This window comes from Ctenopharyngodon idella, chromosome 22 (assembly GCF_019924925.1).
Source record: "Ctenopharyngodon idella isolate HZGC_01 chromosome 22, HZGC01, whole genome shotgun sequence".
NCBI classification, from domain to species: domain Eukaryota; kingdom Metazoa; phylum Chordata; class Actinopteri; order Cypriniformes; family Xenocyprididae; genus Ctenopharyngodon; species Ctenopharyngodon idella.
The window spans coordinates 1,256,647-1,274,870 of NC_067241.1; the positions used below are offsets into that span (position 1 = coordinate 1,256,647).

The window sequence follows — 18,224 nt, forward strand, 5'->3', positions numbered from 1 at the left end:
AAAGAAAAAAAAAAGAAAAGAAATGAGAAGCACCTCGAGGAACTGAGGAAGAATTGATGACGGCACGGTTTGATCTTTGGTTAACCAGTCAGCGGAAGGGAACGTCATTGCTCAGCCCGCTGAAGATGGCTGGTTGTGACGTCACGGCTCATCGTGCTGAAGATGGCCGCTTTGAGGACGGTCTGTGGTAACGCCAGGATGATTTTACACATTTTTCTCTGTGTTTTCGCAGCAGCGAAGAGCGATGAGCAAGTCCCTCTGGTCGCATGGGCGAGTGACGGGTAAAGGACTGATTTTAAATGAGATTATTCATGGAGAATTGATGGCGATAGTTAGCTTTGGCAGTTTGCTAGTGAATGACACGGTCGCTGTCCAGTACTGAAAACCCTTCTGAGCAAACACATTTAAGCATTTAAATTCTCTAACAAACCCTACATATTTAGTAATCTAATTCCATATTTATAAGCAAACTTAAGCGTGTTTACATTAGTGTTGAGCGGTGATGGCTGTCTCAACCTAGTAACCTGTCAAGACGGCATTTGACCGTCATAGATGTCTAGATGAGCAGTTCACTGCTAACATTTGTTTGAAGCCGATTTTTGCGTTGTTTGTAAAAGTTGTAATCGTAACTCTAATTGTATGGGTTTGTCTAATAATCATGGTATGTGTTTTTCTAGACCTGTCTTCTTATGTTTTGTGCATGTGTAGGTTTGTCTTGTCTCCTGTGAATGCTCCATCAGCAGGACACACTGTGTCTGTGGATGAGCTGGAATCATATCTGAACCGAGCGCTGAGCACTACACCTCATAATCTACTGCTCTTCCTGCAGGATAAAGTATATAGGATATACATTTACACATTACACAGATTTATATCTATTCATTTTATATTTCTAAAAATTCCTTCTGCAAATATATTAATAATCCAGATTTTTTATTGAAAAAGGAGTCCTATAACATATGGTCTCTTAATTTCGTGACTGCATACATAATGCACTATGTCAGTGTGTTGCCACATGTTTATAAAGGACAAAACTATAAGAACAACAGCCACAAAAAAGATCACAATATCACCCATGATAGATATAGAATTCTGAATGCTTTAACATGAGAAACATTGTCAGAAGTAATGTTCAGTTTTAATAAAGACAACAATCTGAAGTGGTTGGTTCTTGCTATTGTGAAATGTAAAACTCAAGTGTCACATGAACCCAGTGCTGCTACATTAGCACTATCAACCACTGGCATAAGGCTAGTTCAGACAGTGCTGATCTTATCATTTGAATTCCCTCTTTGTTTCATTCAGTTGAGTGTTGATGACTTCACAATGTACGGAGGAGTATTTGGGAACAAACAGGATAGTGTCTTCCAAAATCTTGAGGTATGTTGATGTGTTTTCCATCTGTCACTGCTTTTGATACTGCTTATGATTTTGACTTCACTTAACTTACAGGAGGTTGTTTTTGTGCTATCAACTGAGATTAGCGTCAGGCAATATAATTCTTCAAAAATGTGTTATGAAACTAAATACTTATGTTTTGTGAAGTCAAGATATACTCTTTAGAATACACCAGTGCTCGCCAAGGTAGATAGATTAGATTTTCAGATAAAAACACCATGAAAAGTGCTTGTTAGCACAAATATTAACAAGCATCTCTCAAGTTTTGTTGATTTATGAAGCTCTTTTCGTGTTAACAGGCGGATTTGCTGTCCTCCTCTTCCTTATGGTTGCCATCTGTATCATCGTCCGCCACTGCTTTGGTTTCTACACTGCTACAGAATCAGATTGATGCAGCTCCTCTCTACATGAACCCAGACACTCTTGCACAACTCCGCCTCAATACATCTGTTGCTGCCTTGCTGGTGTTCCGCCTCCCTTACAGCGGCGGGTAAACCAATATCTCTTTGACACTGGTTTGAGTTCAGAATCTGATTACAATTTTTAAACAGTATGTGAAACAATTCATTATGCAATGGGATACATTTGAAACAGTACTGTTACACTGACACATGACCTCATTAATGCAAGTAGTAAGTGCCTTCCAGTTATCATCTCCAAAAAAAAGTTATTTTACATATTTAGTGTGTAAAAACTTTTGCCAGTGCAGGGTAATTTCACTACAGTGGTTCATGCTGTGGGAATGCTGAAATGCCTGAAGAAATGTGAATAGTATGATGATATAAACAGATTTCTCATGTATTGCCACCCTCTGCAACTTAAATTAATGATGGAAATGAGCACAGTTAGAGTAGCATACCATGTGGAAAATATGTGGGATGTGATGCTTTTGTAAGGCAATAGGATAACTAGATTTGCACAGTTTGTAAAAAAAAGATGATTTATTACAGCTCTGACTTGAGGTTACACTTGAAATGGTAACTTCATAGTAAATGCATGAAATAATAATACTTAATAGTAACTACTGACACATGCCGCGGTCTGCTGGAGCATAATGTACATAATGTACAGCACTTAACGGCAGAATGATATTGAATTAATAGTACGTTGCTTTTAAAAATTTTACATTTTTACATTTACATTGCCAAAACAAAATATTCTGCACTTTTCAGTGGCATGTGCCACTAATGGCTCATTTCCACTGAGTGGTATGGTACAGTACCCTACAGTACAATACTAAACCGTATCACTTTTTTGGCACCCTTCTGTTGGGGTGCCTAGGAGTGCCGGTACCTAAAGGGTGGAGCTAGACTCACTGCAGAACGTTGACAGAGAATCGTCACTTGTGCATGCTACAAGGGGAATGACAACACAAGAGGCGCCGTTTTGTAAATATATAGTTGAAACACAATACCATTGCAACACAATGTCGGGCGTGCAGCAAACAAACAACCGCATGCCGAGAAGCAAGAACAAGTTCTGCTGTATGTCCTCCATTGTTGTTTACTGTGTAGCTTTCTTCTTCGCATGAGAATGACGTCGATCGCTACTTTCCTGCATATACTGTTGGCGGTGGAAATGCAAACCGGATCAGGCTTTACTGTCCCGAATCGTACTGTACTGTACCGTACCGCTCGGTGAAAACGAGCCATAAAACACCAGATGTGCCGCAAAACATAGCGGCATGTTTGATGGTTTCTTCCATGCCACTTAATGTTAAAATCACCTCCTAATAGATGGTCAAGTTGAAGACATTGCATTATGGGATGCAGTATTATGGCCACATAAGAGCTTTTCATACTGTGCTTAACCCCTGTGTTATCGTTCTAAACACCGCTTTTAACCCCGGGTAAAGGAACGTTTCACGCTTGGTTTTTACCCGGGGTTATGAAACCCTGCTCCGGAGCAGGGTTAGCCCTGCTTTTGCGGTGTTAACCCTGCATTGCGGTGCCGAACTTGTACAGTGTGAAATGATGCAGTGTTAGAATGTTACAGTCAGACGCTTAGCAACAGACAACCAGTCGCATACTTGTATTTGCCTGCTTTGGACAGTCACGGAAACACTGCACATTGTATATAAACAGTATATTCAGTGTTTGACTACAATTTGAGAAAAGAGTTTCATTCTTGTTTGATGGCTTCTTCCATGCCACTTAATGTTTCAAGAGTTTCATTCTTGCCTTTATAGTCCAAAATGTCTATTCAGTATAAACTCGATAGTACAGTCGGCAATACGAGGATGCGTAATGCTAGAGCTATGTAAACAGGTCGCGTACTGCGTTTATCCAATCACTGACACCGCAAATATGCAAATAAGAACATAAACCCAAGAAATGTACAATGTGAAACGTCAGTTACAAATAACCCAGGATTCCGTTTACCCAAGGTTTAGAATGACCCAGGGTTAATTATTTCAAGTGTGAAATGCCTTATAGTGTGCTATGTTGTATTCTGTACATTTTGAAATAGTAGTTGTCATTAGAGTGTTTCATGATTACAGAAAATTTGCTTATTATGCACATACTGCAGAAGATTTAGAGTGGTACGATAATATATTATGCAATTCTGAACACAGCCATTTGTAGGGTTAGCATTTCTTTACATAAACGTTTTATTTAAAGTGAAAACACACCTTTTGGACCTTCTTTAAATCTGAAAAGGAGATGAGGAAACCAAAACTCTTGATATTATGATGACTGTAAGTTGTCTTTTTCTTGCAGGGCTGATATGATGTCTACTAAAGATGTGCTCAGTGGAAATGGTATGTGTAGTATTCAAACAGAACTAAAAACCAAAAGCCTTGTGCTCCAAAGTTGTTGTTATTGTGAAAAGCCAAGATAAAATGACAGAAGTGTTTTCCCACAAATTAATGGCATTTTGTTGTTTGTTGTAGATGAGGTAATTGGTCACGTGCTGAGCATCATGAAAGCTCAGTCTGTGCCGTATACTGCAGTGTTCACTGCGCTGTGGCCCTCAAGGGTAAGTAAGACCTCTCAACAACTCTGTGTTACACTTACACACCTTCAGCTAGGGCTGGGTAGTGTGACCAAAATCTTATGTTATAATACGAGTAATTTTATATGATAACCTTGATATACAATGCAATTTTAGGGGCTTTCACACTGGGTATTTATAGGAACCTAGTTATAGGAGAACTAAATGTTCCCCAGGGCCATTTTCCTTTTATTCAGAATATAGTTAATATAAATGAGACACATTTTGAATAAATGAGGGCATTCCAAGTTGTTTGGTGTTTCTGCACTGGAGAAAAAAACCTTTCCTGCTCCCCGTCAGTGATCTCACCATTATATTCATTCAGAATGTCCAGTGTGGGCCAATATCTGGTCACTATGATTCTCAAATCTGTGAGATAAAAGAAAAAACCCTCTGTGAGCATGCTGATAACGGATATTTATAATGTTTTTGAAAGAAGTCTCATGATCATCAAGTCTGCATTTATTTGATAAAAATACAGAAAAAAACAGCAATACTGTGAAATATTATTACAATTTAAAATAATGTTTTTCTATTTTATTATACTTTAAAAAATAATGTATTTCTGTGATGCAAAGCATCTAAACATTCATATTACCTATATGGTGTTTTACTATACCATATTACCTATATGGTATTTCACTCATCTCAGTAAAGCAATATAGTTTGGGAATAGCTATGGCAATTTACTAAGTTGTGTAGTAAACAAAACCCTGCATCAATCTGCCCCATTAATTCACACTGAGACACACAAAGCTTGCAGGATTCATATTAAAAGTTTTTTTTTTGCGGTTTAATATTCACAGACACTATATCGCGATTAGAATAAAGAATTTAGGAATAAAAAACAACTTACCTTTCACAATCATCGGCTTGAGTTGATCCTCAAAATGAAAGTGAAACCAGCTCTTCCTTTTAGGTAAATCCTTTTAGAATTATTCCTCACCGCATCTCAAAACGATGAAAAGTACATGAAACTGACTAAACTTGACGCCTTTTTCCGAGCTGATGCGGCGTTCACTCTGTTGCATTAATCGCCTCAGAATTTGCGTCTGAATAGCGCGAGCGGTCCGTGGGTGTGGCCGCATTAGCGGATAATGAGCTGAGCCGCAAACTACTGACATGTCCCTCTTTTCATACAGATTACATAAACAGAGAATATTTGTTTTCAATTTGACTTACATGATTTAAAACCTGACATTTCAACGTTTCTTTAGACATAAGTCTCATTTTTTGTCATTAGTATTCACTACGTTACAGTTCATTTTCTGAGAACTATCAGATTGGACTTCATTCAGAGAGAGACTGCGGCTCGCGCATCATGTTAGTTTTCTTTATTTTGCAAAAAGCACAACATTTTGTTTTTACTCTGAGTGTACACAAATAAAAGGTGATATTTCACAGATTAGAATGGTATATAACTCTTAACTGATATGTCCAAAATTGACAGAGTATTTTTAGTCTCTTTCACACTGATAAGAAAAAAACCGAGGTGGTATCGCCGGCGATACCGCCGACTCCAGGGTGTTAAAATACGTCATTAACAACTAGTTGCTCAGTTCGGTTTCGTACACACTATGTAGAATTTTTGTGAACGTGGTTGTCACTACCTGCATTTTCAGTTAATTCAGTTGTAGAATGTGGTTGTCACTCTCGAAAATTATTGAACTGTGTGTACAGAACAGGATTAAGCACTAAAAGGTGAATTGACAACCGAAATTAGTTGCAGTGTGTAGAACTTTAATGTGAGCACAGTAAATTGAAGGTAATTTGAGGTGGCTTGTGTTTGTCTCAGGTGATTGAGGATGCGTCTCCAGCTGTGCACTCTGTCTGGTCAAGATCCCTACTGCAGTCGCGTCATGAGGAACCTTCTTCTCCGAACCCGCCATTGGAGTTTAAGGAGAAGGGCTCCACCTGCATTCTCATGTGGGCTGAGAAACTGGTGGTCAGCCAGTATCGCTCAGGAAAGTGGGAGAGGCATGACCTTACCTCCAAAACCTTTGGTAAAGGTGTGATACCCGACCTGTCTGGATCATCCTGCAATGAGTCTCACTCCCGGTAAATAGTGCCCTACTGCTTGTGGGGTTTAGCAAATTTTTAAAGACCTATGGTGAAAATCAAGTTTTTAATGTTGTTTATATGTCTATATGGTGTGTTTAATATGCTTTAAGACAAACCATGTGCAAATTCATCAGTCAACACTATTGATTGCCATTGAGTATTTTGCCATTTAAAACCATTGAGTATTTTCTCCTTAAAACTGCAGTGTACTAAAGACAGTGTCAAAAACGCGCTTTGAAACCGCCCCTAATTTCTACGTCACAAACTTCTAACCAGTCCCATGAATGTGTTGCGGGGTTTTTCTAGCATTATTTCTAAGGATGCAGATTTTTAGAAGGCAGCTGTCTGACTGACATCTCAACAATAAAACATGAGATCAAGGATGTGAACTTGCAACAGAACACATTTTACATTATTTTTTATTTGATTATTTTATTTACACTGTGTTCCAAATTATTATGCAAGTGACATATCAGTAGGATTTCAGTACAATTAACATTCAGATTTTAGGTTTTCTAAGAAAGTGTTTGTTTGTTTATTTATCCATGTCTTTTTAGATAACTGGTATCAATCTCAGACAAAATAATTTGCCAGGTCTACGTAGGTAAATGGAAACCCTACTTAGAGGTTGTTCCACATTATTAAAGGGATAGTTCACCCAAAATGAAAATTTGATGTTTATCTGCTTACCCCCAGGGCATCCAAGATGTACTGTAGGTGACTTTGTTTCTTCAGTAGAACACAAATGATGATTTTTAACTCCCACCGTTGCAGTCTGTCAGTCATATAATGCATGTCAATGGTAACAAAATCTATGAGAGTAAAAAAAACATGCACAGACAAATCCAAATTAAACCCTGCGGCTCGTGACGACACATTGATGTACGTTACCATGTTTAAACTATTCCAGAGCGCGTACACACCACATGCACCGGATGCCGTGCACATGCTCAAGGCAGTTGGACATAGTGGTGTATTAGAGGTAAAAAAAATTATATAAATACTGTTGGGTTTCTCGCACAAACCGATCATTTCGTGTCTTAGGACATCAATGTGTCGTCACGAGCCGCAGGGTTTAATTTGGATTTGTCTGTGCATGTTTTTTTTTTTTTACTCTCATAGATTTTGTTAACATTGACATGCATTATACGACTGACAGACTGCAACGGTTGGAGTTAAAAATCATCATTTGTGTTCTACTGAAGAAACAAAGTCACCTACATCTTGGATGCCCTGGGGGTAAGCAGATAAATTTAATTTTTGGGGAACTATCCCTTTAAGCAAGTCACAGTTCTCATGCAATATGGGGAGGAAGAAAGATCTTTCTGAAGATGAAAAGCATGAAATGGTGCAATGTTGTGCAAAAGACATGAAAACAACTAATATTGTGTGAAAACTGAATTATTGAACTATCATAAGATTTGTGAGTGATTTAGAGCACAGCAGAACTCAGTCAGATAAAGGCTTATTAAGGAAAGTTTCTGTTAAACAAGTTAATTGTATTAAAAGGGCAGCTATAAAAAAGCCAGTGTTGAGCAGCAAACAGGTATTTGAAGATGCTGGTATCTGGATTCTTGAGAACCTCTCCATGCAGGCTGGCAGTGATGTGTAAAATTGCATTTTAGCCACCACTAACCAAACCTCACAAAGAGAAACATTTACAGTGGGTGTAGAAATACGTTTTCAAACACCTTTATTGCTGTGGTGTTTTTTTTTGCAGCATGGGATAGTGCATAGTGCATTGTATTTCAGAAGGCACTATCCTTCTTTTCATACCATAGCTGAAAATGGCCAGTAATTAACTCCACATATCTTGATGAAGTCATTTTGACACCCTCAGAGACCCTAAAGGGACCTTCCATCTCAGTTCCCAATATTCCAGCCCAAATCATCACCCGCCAGCTCCCTGCTGACGTCGTAGTCTTGTTGGAATGTGGTGGCCACTCACCAACCATCCAGAAATCCATCCATTTAAACCATCCATTGTAGTACGGCATTCGTCAGTGAATAAAACTATTTAAAAATGAGTCTTTATGTATTTCTAAACCCACTGTAAATGTTTCTCTTTGTGAGGTTTGGTTAGTGGTGGCTGAAATGCATCTTTACGCACAACTGCCAGCCTGCGTGGAGAGGTTCTCAAGACTCCAGAGACACCAGCAGCTTCAAATACCTGTTTGCTGCTCAACACCAGCTTTTTTATAGCTGCCCTTTTAATACAATTAATTTTTTTGACAGGAACTTTCCTTAATAAGCATTTATCTGACCAAGTTCTGCTGTGCTCTAAATCACTCACAAATTTATGATAATTCGATAATCTCCATTCAGTTTTCACACAATATTAGTTGTTTTCATGCCTTTTGCACAACATTCATGCTTTTCATCTTGAGAAAGATCTTTCTTCTTCCCCATATTACATGAGAACTGTGACATGCTTAATAATGTGGAACAACCTCTGAGTAGGGTTTCCATTTACCTAAATAAACCTGGCAAAATATTTTGTCTGAGATTGATACCAGTTATTTAAAAAGACATGGATAAATAAACAAACAAACACTTTCTTAGAAAAACTAAAACCTGAATGTTTATTGTACTGAAATCCTACTGATATGTCACTTGCATAATAATTTGGAACACAGTGTATTTATTTTTTTAAAGAACTCCTCCAGGATACATCTATGTGTCTTAAGCAGTCATTCTGTCTGGAACCACTTTTAGCCAATTCTGCAGCTTTTACTTGGATGGGATGATTTTTTCATTTTTATTTAATTTACTTAAAGCTGCAGTCCGTAACTTTTTTTTTGGTTAAAAATGATCCAAAATCAATTTTTGAGCAATTACATAACCAGCCAGTGTTCAAAACTATCTCATTACCTTAGCCCGATTCACAATGGTAAGCTTGTAATAATGTTTTCTAATTCGGGTGGTACTGGTGGGTTTCTGCGGGAAATTCGAGCATGCAGCCGTTCGTCGTTGCGTCATTACGTCACGTCTGTTTACATAAAGAAGGATTCCCAGCTAGTAGGCTATATGCCATGTGGAGGATGCTGCAGATAGCGGATCATTTATAGCCTTTTCTCACAGCAGCTGCAATAATTAATCTTATTTTGATGGCGGATTGTAATCCAGAAAGGTCCAAATGACAGTCATCAGTGACAACTGGAGATTCACCCATAGTCAAAAGCAAAAGACTTCGGTCTGTGGTGGCTATAGTGTTGTTTTTGGTGGCCTGTTTTAATTTTAGTTTTAGTCTAGTCTTTGTGTCAAGCTGTCATTTTAGTTTTTATTAGTTTTAGTCACATTCATACTCTTTTTAGTCTAGTCAAGTTTCAGTCGACTAAAAGTCTGAGCATTTTAGTCTTATTTTAGTCAGAATTATCCATGACTATTTTAGTCTAGTTTTAGTCGACAAAAACTGATGACATTTAGTCTAGTTTTAGTCAATGAAAATTGTATTTTAGTCCCTTTTTAGTAATGCAATTCTATTTAACCCAGTCAATATATTATAAGTACCTAGTAGTATAGACAAAACCAAAATATTCTTTTAGCCAAACCCATTTCAAACAAGGTTATTTTATTATATTATTGTTACCTTATAGACTCAAGAATACATCCATTCCAGACACGGAAGACGCTCTGATTTGAATTTACAACATATTTATTTTACCAACCAAACATGTTAGAAGTACACACACAAATTTAAATAAAATAAATAAAAACAATAAATAAAATAAAATAAATAAAATAGCATCACATGACAATGCCAGAAAAAAAATTTAATACATTCAAGTTTAACAAAGAGAAACAAGGTGCTTCAATGCTCGAGCTACAATAACATACTAAAAAGTGCAAATAAAATGTGTGTCTGTTACTTGTATTATTTTTTTTTTTTTGTCCATTTTTACCATCATGGCAATCAACTCATCTTCGACAATTCGTGCTGGGAGTCCTGTGCGGCCTATCCACTGCGCTCTTTGGTACGTTGCTCTGGGGAGTTGTCGTTGTACCTCCTTGTGGCAAAGAAATCCTGAGCACTAGTTGGCTTGTCCATCATCTTGGGTGGGACTTGCTTCACTGGTGCTATTTCTGGAATCTAGCACAGGAATAGATACAATGTCAGAATAGATACAATGTCAGAACAGATGCAGACTCTGAAAAAACTGTTATAAATATTAAGTAGCATAAATCCTTGTTATGATTTTTACGATAGTAAATCAACTTCTGAGTGAGTGACTAGACTGTCTATAAAAGGAAAAAAAAGTCTACATAATCAAAATAGAAGTAGTCTAAGTAGTAGTCTCAGCAGGCATGTTAATGCCAATACCATTTGTTGTTGATGCCAAATTCAGTTCAGTGTGATTGCTATGTGAATGACAAAACTAGCTACAGTATTTAGCCAACAAGGGATTCTTGGTACACACGGAGTCAGTCAGTCAGGTAGGAACTAAGAACCCACTTTACACTCTCTCACACAAACAAATACACACACACACACGTCACACGTTAACCCACTTTACACTCTCTCACAAACAAATATACACACACACGCTCATCACACACGTTTGTCCCAGTCGTTTTCAGCTCCAGTGGCTAACGTCTAAAGCTAATGTTAAAATGAGACACATTAACCACAGCCTCATGAGTTGGCATGAGCTTTCTAAAATAGAAAGTAACGTTATGGTAATGTCTTGACTTATCTCAATTTCATTATGGAATGCCTTGAGATGCCTCTTAAGGTTCGTGGTGTTTTTTCCTGTGATTTTGTGGCCGCATCATCTTTGTCCACAACACATTCCAATGAAAGTTTTTCCAAATGTCGTTAATTCTTTTTCTCCCAAAGACGAACCCCAGCTGGCCGGCCATCGGTCTCTTTCTCTGTGTCAGACTTAACTTTGTTTGTTGTTGTTTATGCTAACTCACCGCAGCTGCATCTCCTAAATAATGCCGCGAGTGGGGCTTGAGGAAGTGATGTCGCCTGCGTCTGTAAATAAAGTTATAACATTTCGTCTCATCTCGTTTTGGTCAACGAAAATGAAGTGTCATTTTAGCATAGTTTTTATTTTGTAAACCACATTTAGTCTTGTTTTTATTCGTCAACAATATTGCATTATACATTTAATTATAGTCATCGTCACATGACCAGCATTTACGGTGCGTCTCGTCTTTATCACGTGATAAAGGTACGTTGACGATGATATTTAGTCATAATTTTCGTTGACAAAAGCAACACTAGTGGCTACAGAAATTGAAATCTACAGGTAACGCTAATACACACTAAATACACGTAGTCACGCAAAGCTGATGTTGTTAACATTAACAATTTCAGAACAAAGTACATCAATAATAATAATCACCATTGGCAGCACGATTTATTGTAATGCTGTTTATTGTAATTTATTGTAAGTGGCATACATGTTACTTGTTCAGATGACATTTTCTGGTGAAAATTCTTATCATACTTCCAAGACATAGAATCTGTGATTCCAAAGTACAGTATCCACACCGGTGTGGTGGCTGACAGCAAACATTAGATTCATCTGTGCTGAGGAGTCGTGCCGATGCACAACCCACGTAAAGATGATAATTCCGCAAATAACTGCAATTGCATTTGCAACTTCAATCATAGATGGCGACAAAGAGGCAAAACTCACAGACTGCAGCTTTAAATTAGGACTCCTTTATATAATTATTTGTAACATTTTTAGCTAAATAAACTAACTCTTTTTATGTATGTAACTTACTAACTTTTTATATATATGAATGATAAATTAATAAATAACATTATTTATAATCTTAATAACATTCTAATAAGTAATAAAATATGTATATTATTACCTAATAATAGTAATAATATTATCTAATAATTATCAAAATAACATTATTTTGATATTAATTAATGATCAGTCTAATAATGTTTTAAATTATAATAATTATATGTCTACCCAGCTCTGATAATGTATTGAATGCTATATTAATACATTTTAATATATTATCCAAATTAAAAACAATAGGTCTATGCATACCCTTTAGCAGCACAGTCCACCACTTTTCGGAAAACTGTGCAGTTCACCTTATGTTCATCATTAGTCATTAGACAGACCCATTGATAACTTTTTTCCCCATTCAGCCATATATTTGAAGAGCCTCTTGCTTTTAATGGGCAGACTTGAGCTCGACATACTTATGAAAAATGTGCGGGTTTGAGGTGCTTGATCTCAAGACTCCATCGCTATAGAAGCAAAGATGCTAAAATGCAATAGTGCAAGCTTAAACTTGTCAGCCAATATTATTTAAGCTTTAAATCACATGTCTAGAGCCCTGGAAGATACACCAGTCAGAGCGTTTGGTGGCACTGCAATTTTACACATTTTGAATACAATCACATAGATTTCTCTAAATAACATATGTTTTTAAAGTTTTAAGATTTCTCTAAATAGCACAGAACGTATGTGCTAGTTGGTCGTTGGCTGTAGTCTTTGCAGTGTGTTGCAACGTTTTTGGTCCAGATGCAGAGTGATGCGAGGTGACAACATTGCTTTCATTGCTGCTAGTTCTTTGATGTCAGCATGGTGTTTTCACAGCCTTTAATGTTTACAGTTCATGAACCACGGTATTTCACCTGTGAATTTTCTCTTGAAATACAGGTTGGTTCTGAAATATGAAGATGTCCTGAATTACCGTATATTCAAGCTCATGTAAGCGTCTAATTTTCTTCATTCACAAACACACACGTTGAGTTTTCATGTTTTGTGGGGACTTTCTATAGACACAATGATTTTTCATACTGTATAAACTGTATATTCTCTCCAACCCAACCCAACCCTAACCCCTAAACCTACCCATCACAGAAACATGCAAAACACAAGATTTAAATCAAAACATATTTTGGCTGATTTATAAGCAGTGGTGGAAAGAGTACTGAAAATTTGTACTCAAGTACAAGTACTGTTACATTGCTGAAATTATACTCATTTACAAGTAAAAGTACTGGTGTCAAAAAAGTACTTGAGTAAAAGTACAAATTACTCTTCAAAAAGCACAAGTCTCGTAACAGTAATCAATTTGAATGGAGCGGTTTAATTCAAGTCTTCTGAAGAGTTATGTCTGCTTTATACGATGAACAGATTTTAATTTAGGCTTTTGTTTACATATTTAAACATTGATCAATTACCATTACAATAATCTCACTTAAACATTTGCTCACTCTTCAATAGGGTAACTTTGTTGCAATAGCTCACACGCAGCACAAGAAAGCTTGATTTCAAACTGAATTGAATTTACAAAAAAGACAAGTAATCCGTCAGTGATAAAATGAGAACAAATAAAACAAATTACCTCAATTCAGTTGAGGTATTTGAAATATAGCAACACTGAATTTTTATATGCTGTGTATGTTAATGAAAATTCTGTCATTAATTACTCACCCTCATGTTGTTCCAAACCTGTAAGACCTCTGTTCTTCTTCAGAACACAAATTAAGATATTTTTGATGAAATCTGAGAGCTTTCTTACCCTCCATAGACTGCAACGTTATCAGTTTTTATGGCCCAGAAAGGTAGTAAAGTCCATGTGACTACAGTGGTTCAACCTTAATGTTATGAAGCGATGAGAATACTTTTTGTACGCAAAAATTAAAAAACGTCAGAACGCCGGCTCCTGTGTCAGAATTACACGCATGGTGCTCACATGAACAGCCTCAGAGAGTGACACATAAGAGAGGAAATTGTTGAATAAAGTTGTTATTTTTGTTTTTTGCACACAAAAAGTATTCTCGTCGTTTCGTAACATTAAGGTTGAATTACTGTAGTCACATGGGCTTTTTAACGATGTCTTTACTATCTTTCTGGGCCATGAAAGTTGCAATTACGTTGCAGTCTGGGGTCAGAAAGCTTGCATTTTTGGGTAAACTAACCCTTTAAGAGCCAAATAACGTTTTTTTATTTAGATAAAAAGAACATCAGAAGGGTTTGACCTGTAATGTCTGTACAATGTAGTGATGCCGTTAGACAGACTAGGTTATTTATATGTACAAATCATTCAAATGCCCCATTCTGAAACATACATTTACATTGTAAAGAAATTAAAGGTCCACCTTTGATTGTTGAAAGACTTTCTGGTGCATTTTACTTATAGCCAATAAGATTCCCTGTAGCATTTTCATCGGTCAGGCATGAGGGTCTATTCTGATTGTTTGATAACTTTTTTACAATGTTTAATTTAAGAGCACAGAGAGATTAGCGATTGCACGGGACACAGTCTGAGAGCACGCACTCATCTGAGTGAAAGTTTAAAAATAATAATAATGACTTTATTCAACAATTCAACAGTTTCTTCTCTTCTGTGTCAGTCTCTGGCACTGTTCACGTAGTAAACACAGTGCAGTGCACTGTGAGAGGCAGTTCACTTGTATATTTGAGAGCTCGCATCGTTTTTAAAATTATGCGCAATACCTGCAATCCCGTGCTGTAACTGAAACGAGTGAGTGACAGCAGGAGGAGGCGGGTGTGTGTCAAACTCGCTGATGGAGAGATGAGAGAATGAGAATGCGCCGCTGGTAAAATATCAGGGTTTTCTTTGGTCCGTTTACGATCGGATATCTTTATTGGCTACTGGTCAAAGGTTTGAATATTAATTCAAATTGCGTACTCAGTAACGGAATGTGATTTTACAAGTAGCGAAGTAGATTGCTTAGCTTAATTTGTACTTAAGTACAAGTAAAATTACAGATTTAAAAATGTACTCAAAAAAGTACAAGTACCCCAAAAAGCTACTTAATTACAGTAACGTGAGTAGTTGTAATTCGTTACTTCCACCTCTGTTTATAACTAGCGAGTACCAATATTCCTCATGAGTCAGTTGTCATAATATTTCACTATATAAGTGAGGACATTTGGCCCTCACAAGCATAGCCAAACATGTACACACACACACACACACACACACACACACACACACACACACACACACACACACACACACACACACACACACACTCTGTCTACTGGGTTTGAACTGTGTTCTATATTCTCCTCAGTTTTGTAATGAACCGGCGTCACTATAAGGTTTCTGCCCGTCATTGGTTCACTATGGATCTGGTTCAGCTGGAGTATGATGGGAAAACTGCCTCATTCAATGCCAGCCGTCACATCTATGCCCCAGCTGAGTACTCGTACCGCTGTGAATCTGTAAGCAGTTCCTACTACCCTCAGCTGTCACCCCACTCAGATAAGGACAATGCCAACGACTGGCAGATTTCTTTTGATGACTTCCAGGTAGGTTCTGAGAAAATGAAACTAAAAACAACTACTTCATGGTTCCCATGGTTTAAAGTCTATAGTAAACATGTTCCATAGTAAGTCCCAATAAGCAGACCTTAGTCTCTGGTTGCAGTGAGCAAAAGAAAATCTTTCCTAATTCCTGGAAAAACACCCGACTAAAACTGTTGGACATTAGTGTTCCCTCAGAGCTCCTACATCTCGATACATTAGGGTTCATTTTATGACTACGTTCACTTTGTCTGTGAAGGGTGCCTGTCTCACATGCCGCTTTCCAGTCTGCTACTTGAAATTCCTCCCCAAGATCAACTCCCAATAGTCCCCTTACTTTTTCTGAGTTATCCCTGTTCAAATTCACGAGTATATTTTAAAAGCAACTAAGTGCCAGTCAAGGAGAGGACAGTTAGTTTAGCTGTTCCTCTAACAGGGATAGACCAAACCCACCCAGAATTGTCTTAAGCTTCTTAGACACAAAACTATGTATTTAATGATATGATAAAAATATATTTCTGATCAAAATTATATTTTGTAGCAATTTGTTCAGTAGGCATCAATCTCCATTATCACAAATCCCTTGGTGCCATCCCCCCATTCACCCCCTTTAAAGAAATGCAAAAATTTTGCATGTATGTAAATTTTGTTTGTGTATCAGAGTGTATCTTCATGAAAAAAGGTGTAAAATTAAAACTTGAATCTCGTCATTTGACTTTGAACATAGCTGGACTAGCGTGAGACATGATCTATGTGTGATGCTTGTGGCGTGGAGTTTCTTTTCCAGTGTGTGACCCACTTTATTGTGGTCTGTCCACTGTGTGCTATTCTAAAGATTTTTTTTTTTTTAAGGTTTTCATAGTCTTTCATTAAATTGTATTAACTTTCTCCACTTATGAAATGACTTCTGAAAAATAATATTACCCAATAATGTAATTGCCAATGTTTCACAATCCAACTTAAATCCCATCCTATATTGGTTCCCATCAAATGTCATGTTCTACTTAACAAAATGAAAGACAGGTGAAACCCTGGAATGGTATTTAAACCAGGAATCTCTCTCTCTCATGTGACAGATCCAGGGCTTTAACATAGCTGGGAAGGATTTCTCTTACGCCAGTGACTGTGCTAGTTTCTTCACTCCTGGTATTTGGATGGGTCTTGTCACGTCTCTGCTCATGGTGTTGGTTCTCACTTATGGCCTGCACATGATCATGCAGCTCCGCACCATGGACCGCTTCGACGACCCCAAGGGTCCTGCCATCTCTGTGCCCCAGACCGAGTAAAAGACACAGAGCCAGTTTCCGTTCTCATACTCACAGCACCAGTGTTTGCTTTAGTTATAGAATATTTTTAATGTTATTCATTTCTTGTCATTACGTGTGATTGGGGTGCTGCTAGATTTTTTCTGTGATTTCATTTTATTAATATGTTTATGGATGAATCTCAGGAATACTTGTCCAGAACAAAAAAAGAACAAATACATATTGTTACAAATACATACATATATAAATAAATGATAAAGAAGAATCATTTTTAGGATCATTACGATTTTTTGCATTGTGACTTTATTATTACAAGTTCCCCCAAATTCGCATTATGGTTTACTTTTGTTTTTTTTTTTGTAAATTTTTTACTTTCTCAGTGGTGATTCTCTTGAGACTTTCATTGCTGTAATGCAAAGCATTTTTAATGAAAATTTCCAGAAATCCCCCCCTCCCCCCTACTTTACTATTTAAATATTTTGGGCTTCTTTTTATGCAAAAAAAATAATTTCCTTAGCATGGCCTTGACAAGTTTTGTGAGATTCATTCTTAAGACTTCTTTTAAGCTAAATATCTAAAAATCTACTACATTATAATTTCTTTTTATATTGTGTTTACATTCCACAAAAAAATATCTTATTATATTTACAGATTGGGGCACCATTAGATGTAAATTGTACACTTTACACAATAAATTATTCGTATAAAAGAAATATCTATAAACGGACAGCTTAATGTTTTTAGTGTGCTGTAAATATGAAAAGAGGATTTTTTTTTTTTTTTTTTTTGCTGTATAGTTATTAGATGAAGTATTACTTATTGGTGATATGCATATATGTTTGAATCCAGTGTTTGTTTTTGAGTTCTCCCACTGTATTTGCCTCATTCTGTGTCCAGTGTGTGTTCATAGATGTTTCTGTGAGTTGTTGTGAGAACTGACATGTTTTATGACCAATATGGGTTTTGATTTAAAGGGAAACATGTTGTGAGCCATATTTAAATATTAGATAAAAGGTTACCAGAGACATTCTGACATATTGTTTTTGTTTAAATATCAGCATGATGTGTCTTTTTATTGTAGTGAATCATTTGCACAAATAGCTAGCTCTCTTATATTTAAAAGCTTAAAAGGTTGTCTATTGTCATCTCATGCTGGCACGTTTTGGAGGTGTATGCTCTTAAATGTGTATATTGTGTCTGTGTTAAATAAACTTAATTGAGACACAACTTTTGAACTTTTTTT

The 18,224-nt window shown here is 36.9% G+C and overlaps 1 protein-coding gene across 1 annotated transcript; it reads left to right on the forward strand.

The window, feature by feature from the left end:
• Positions 1–113: 113 nt before the first annotated feature.
• On the forward strand, positions 114–18,208 carry atp6ap1a (ATPase H+ transporting accessory protein 1a). Its single transcript, XM_051880956.1, has 10 exons — positions 114–281; positions 709–835; positions 1,306–1,380; positions 1,698–1,888; positions 4,119–4,159; positions 4,292–4,377; positions 6,188–6,450; positions 13,095–13,145; positions 15,485–15,722; positions 16,793–18,208. The coding sequence occupies exons 1-10, from the start codon at positions 163–165 to the stop codon at positions 17,000–17,002; spliced, it is 1,401 nt and encodes a 466-aa protein (XP_051736916.1). The 5' UTR covers positions 114–162; the 3' UTR covers positions 17,003–18,208.
• The last annotated feature ends 16 nt before the right edge of the window (positions 18,209–18,224 follow it).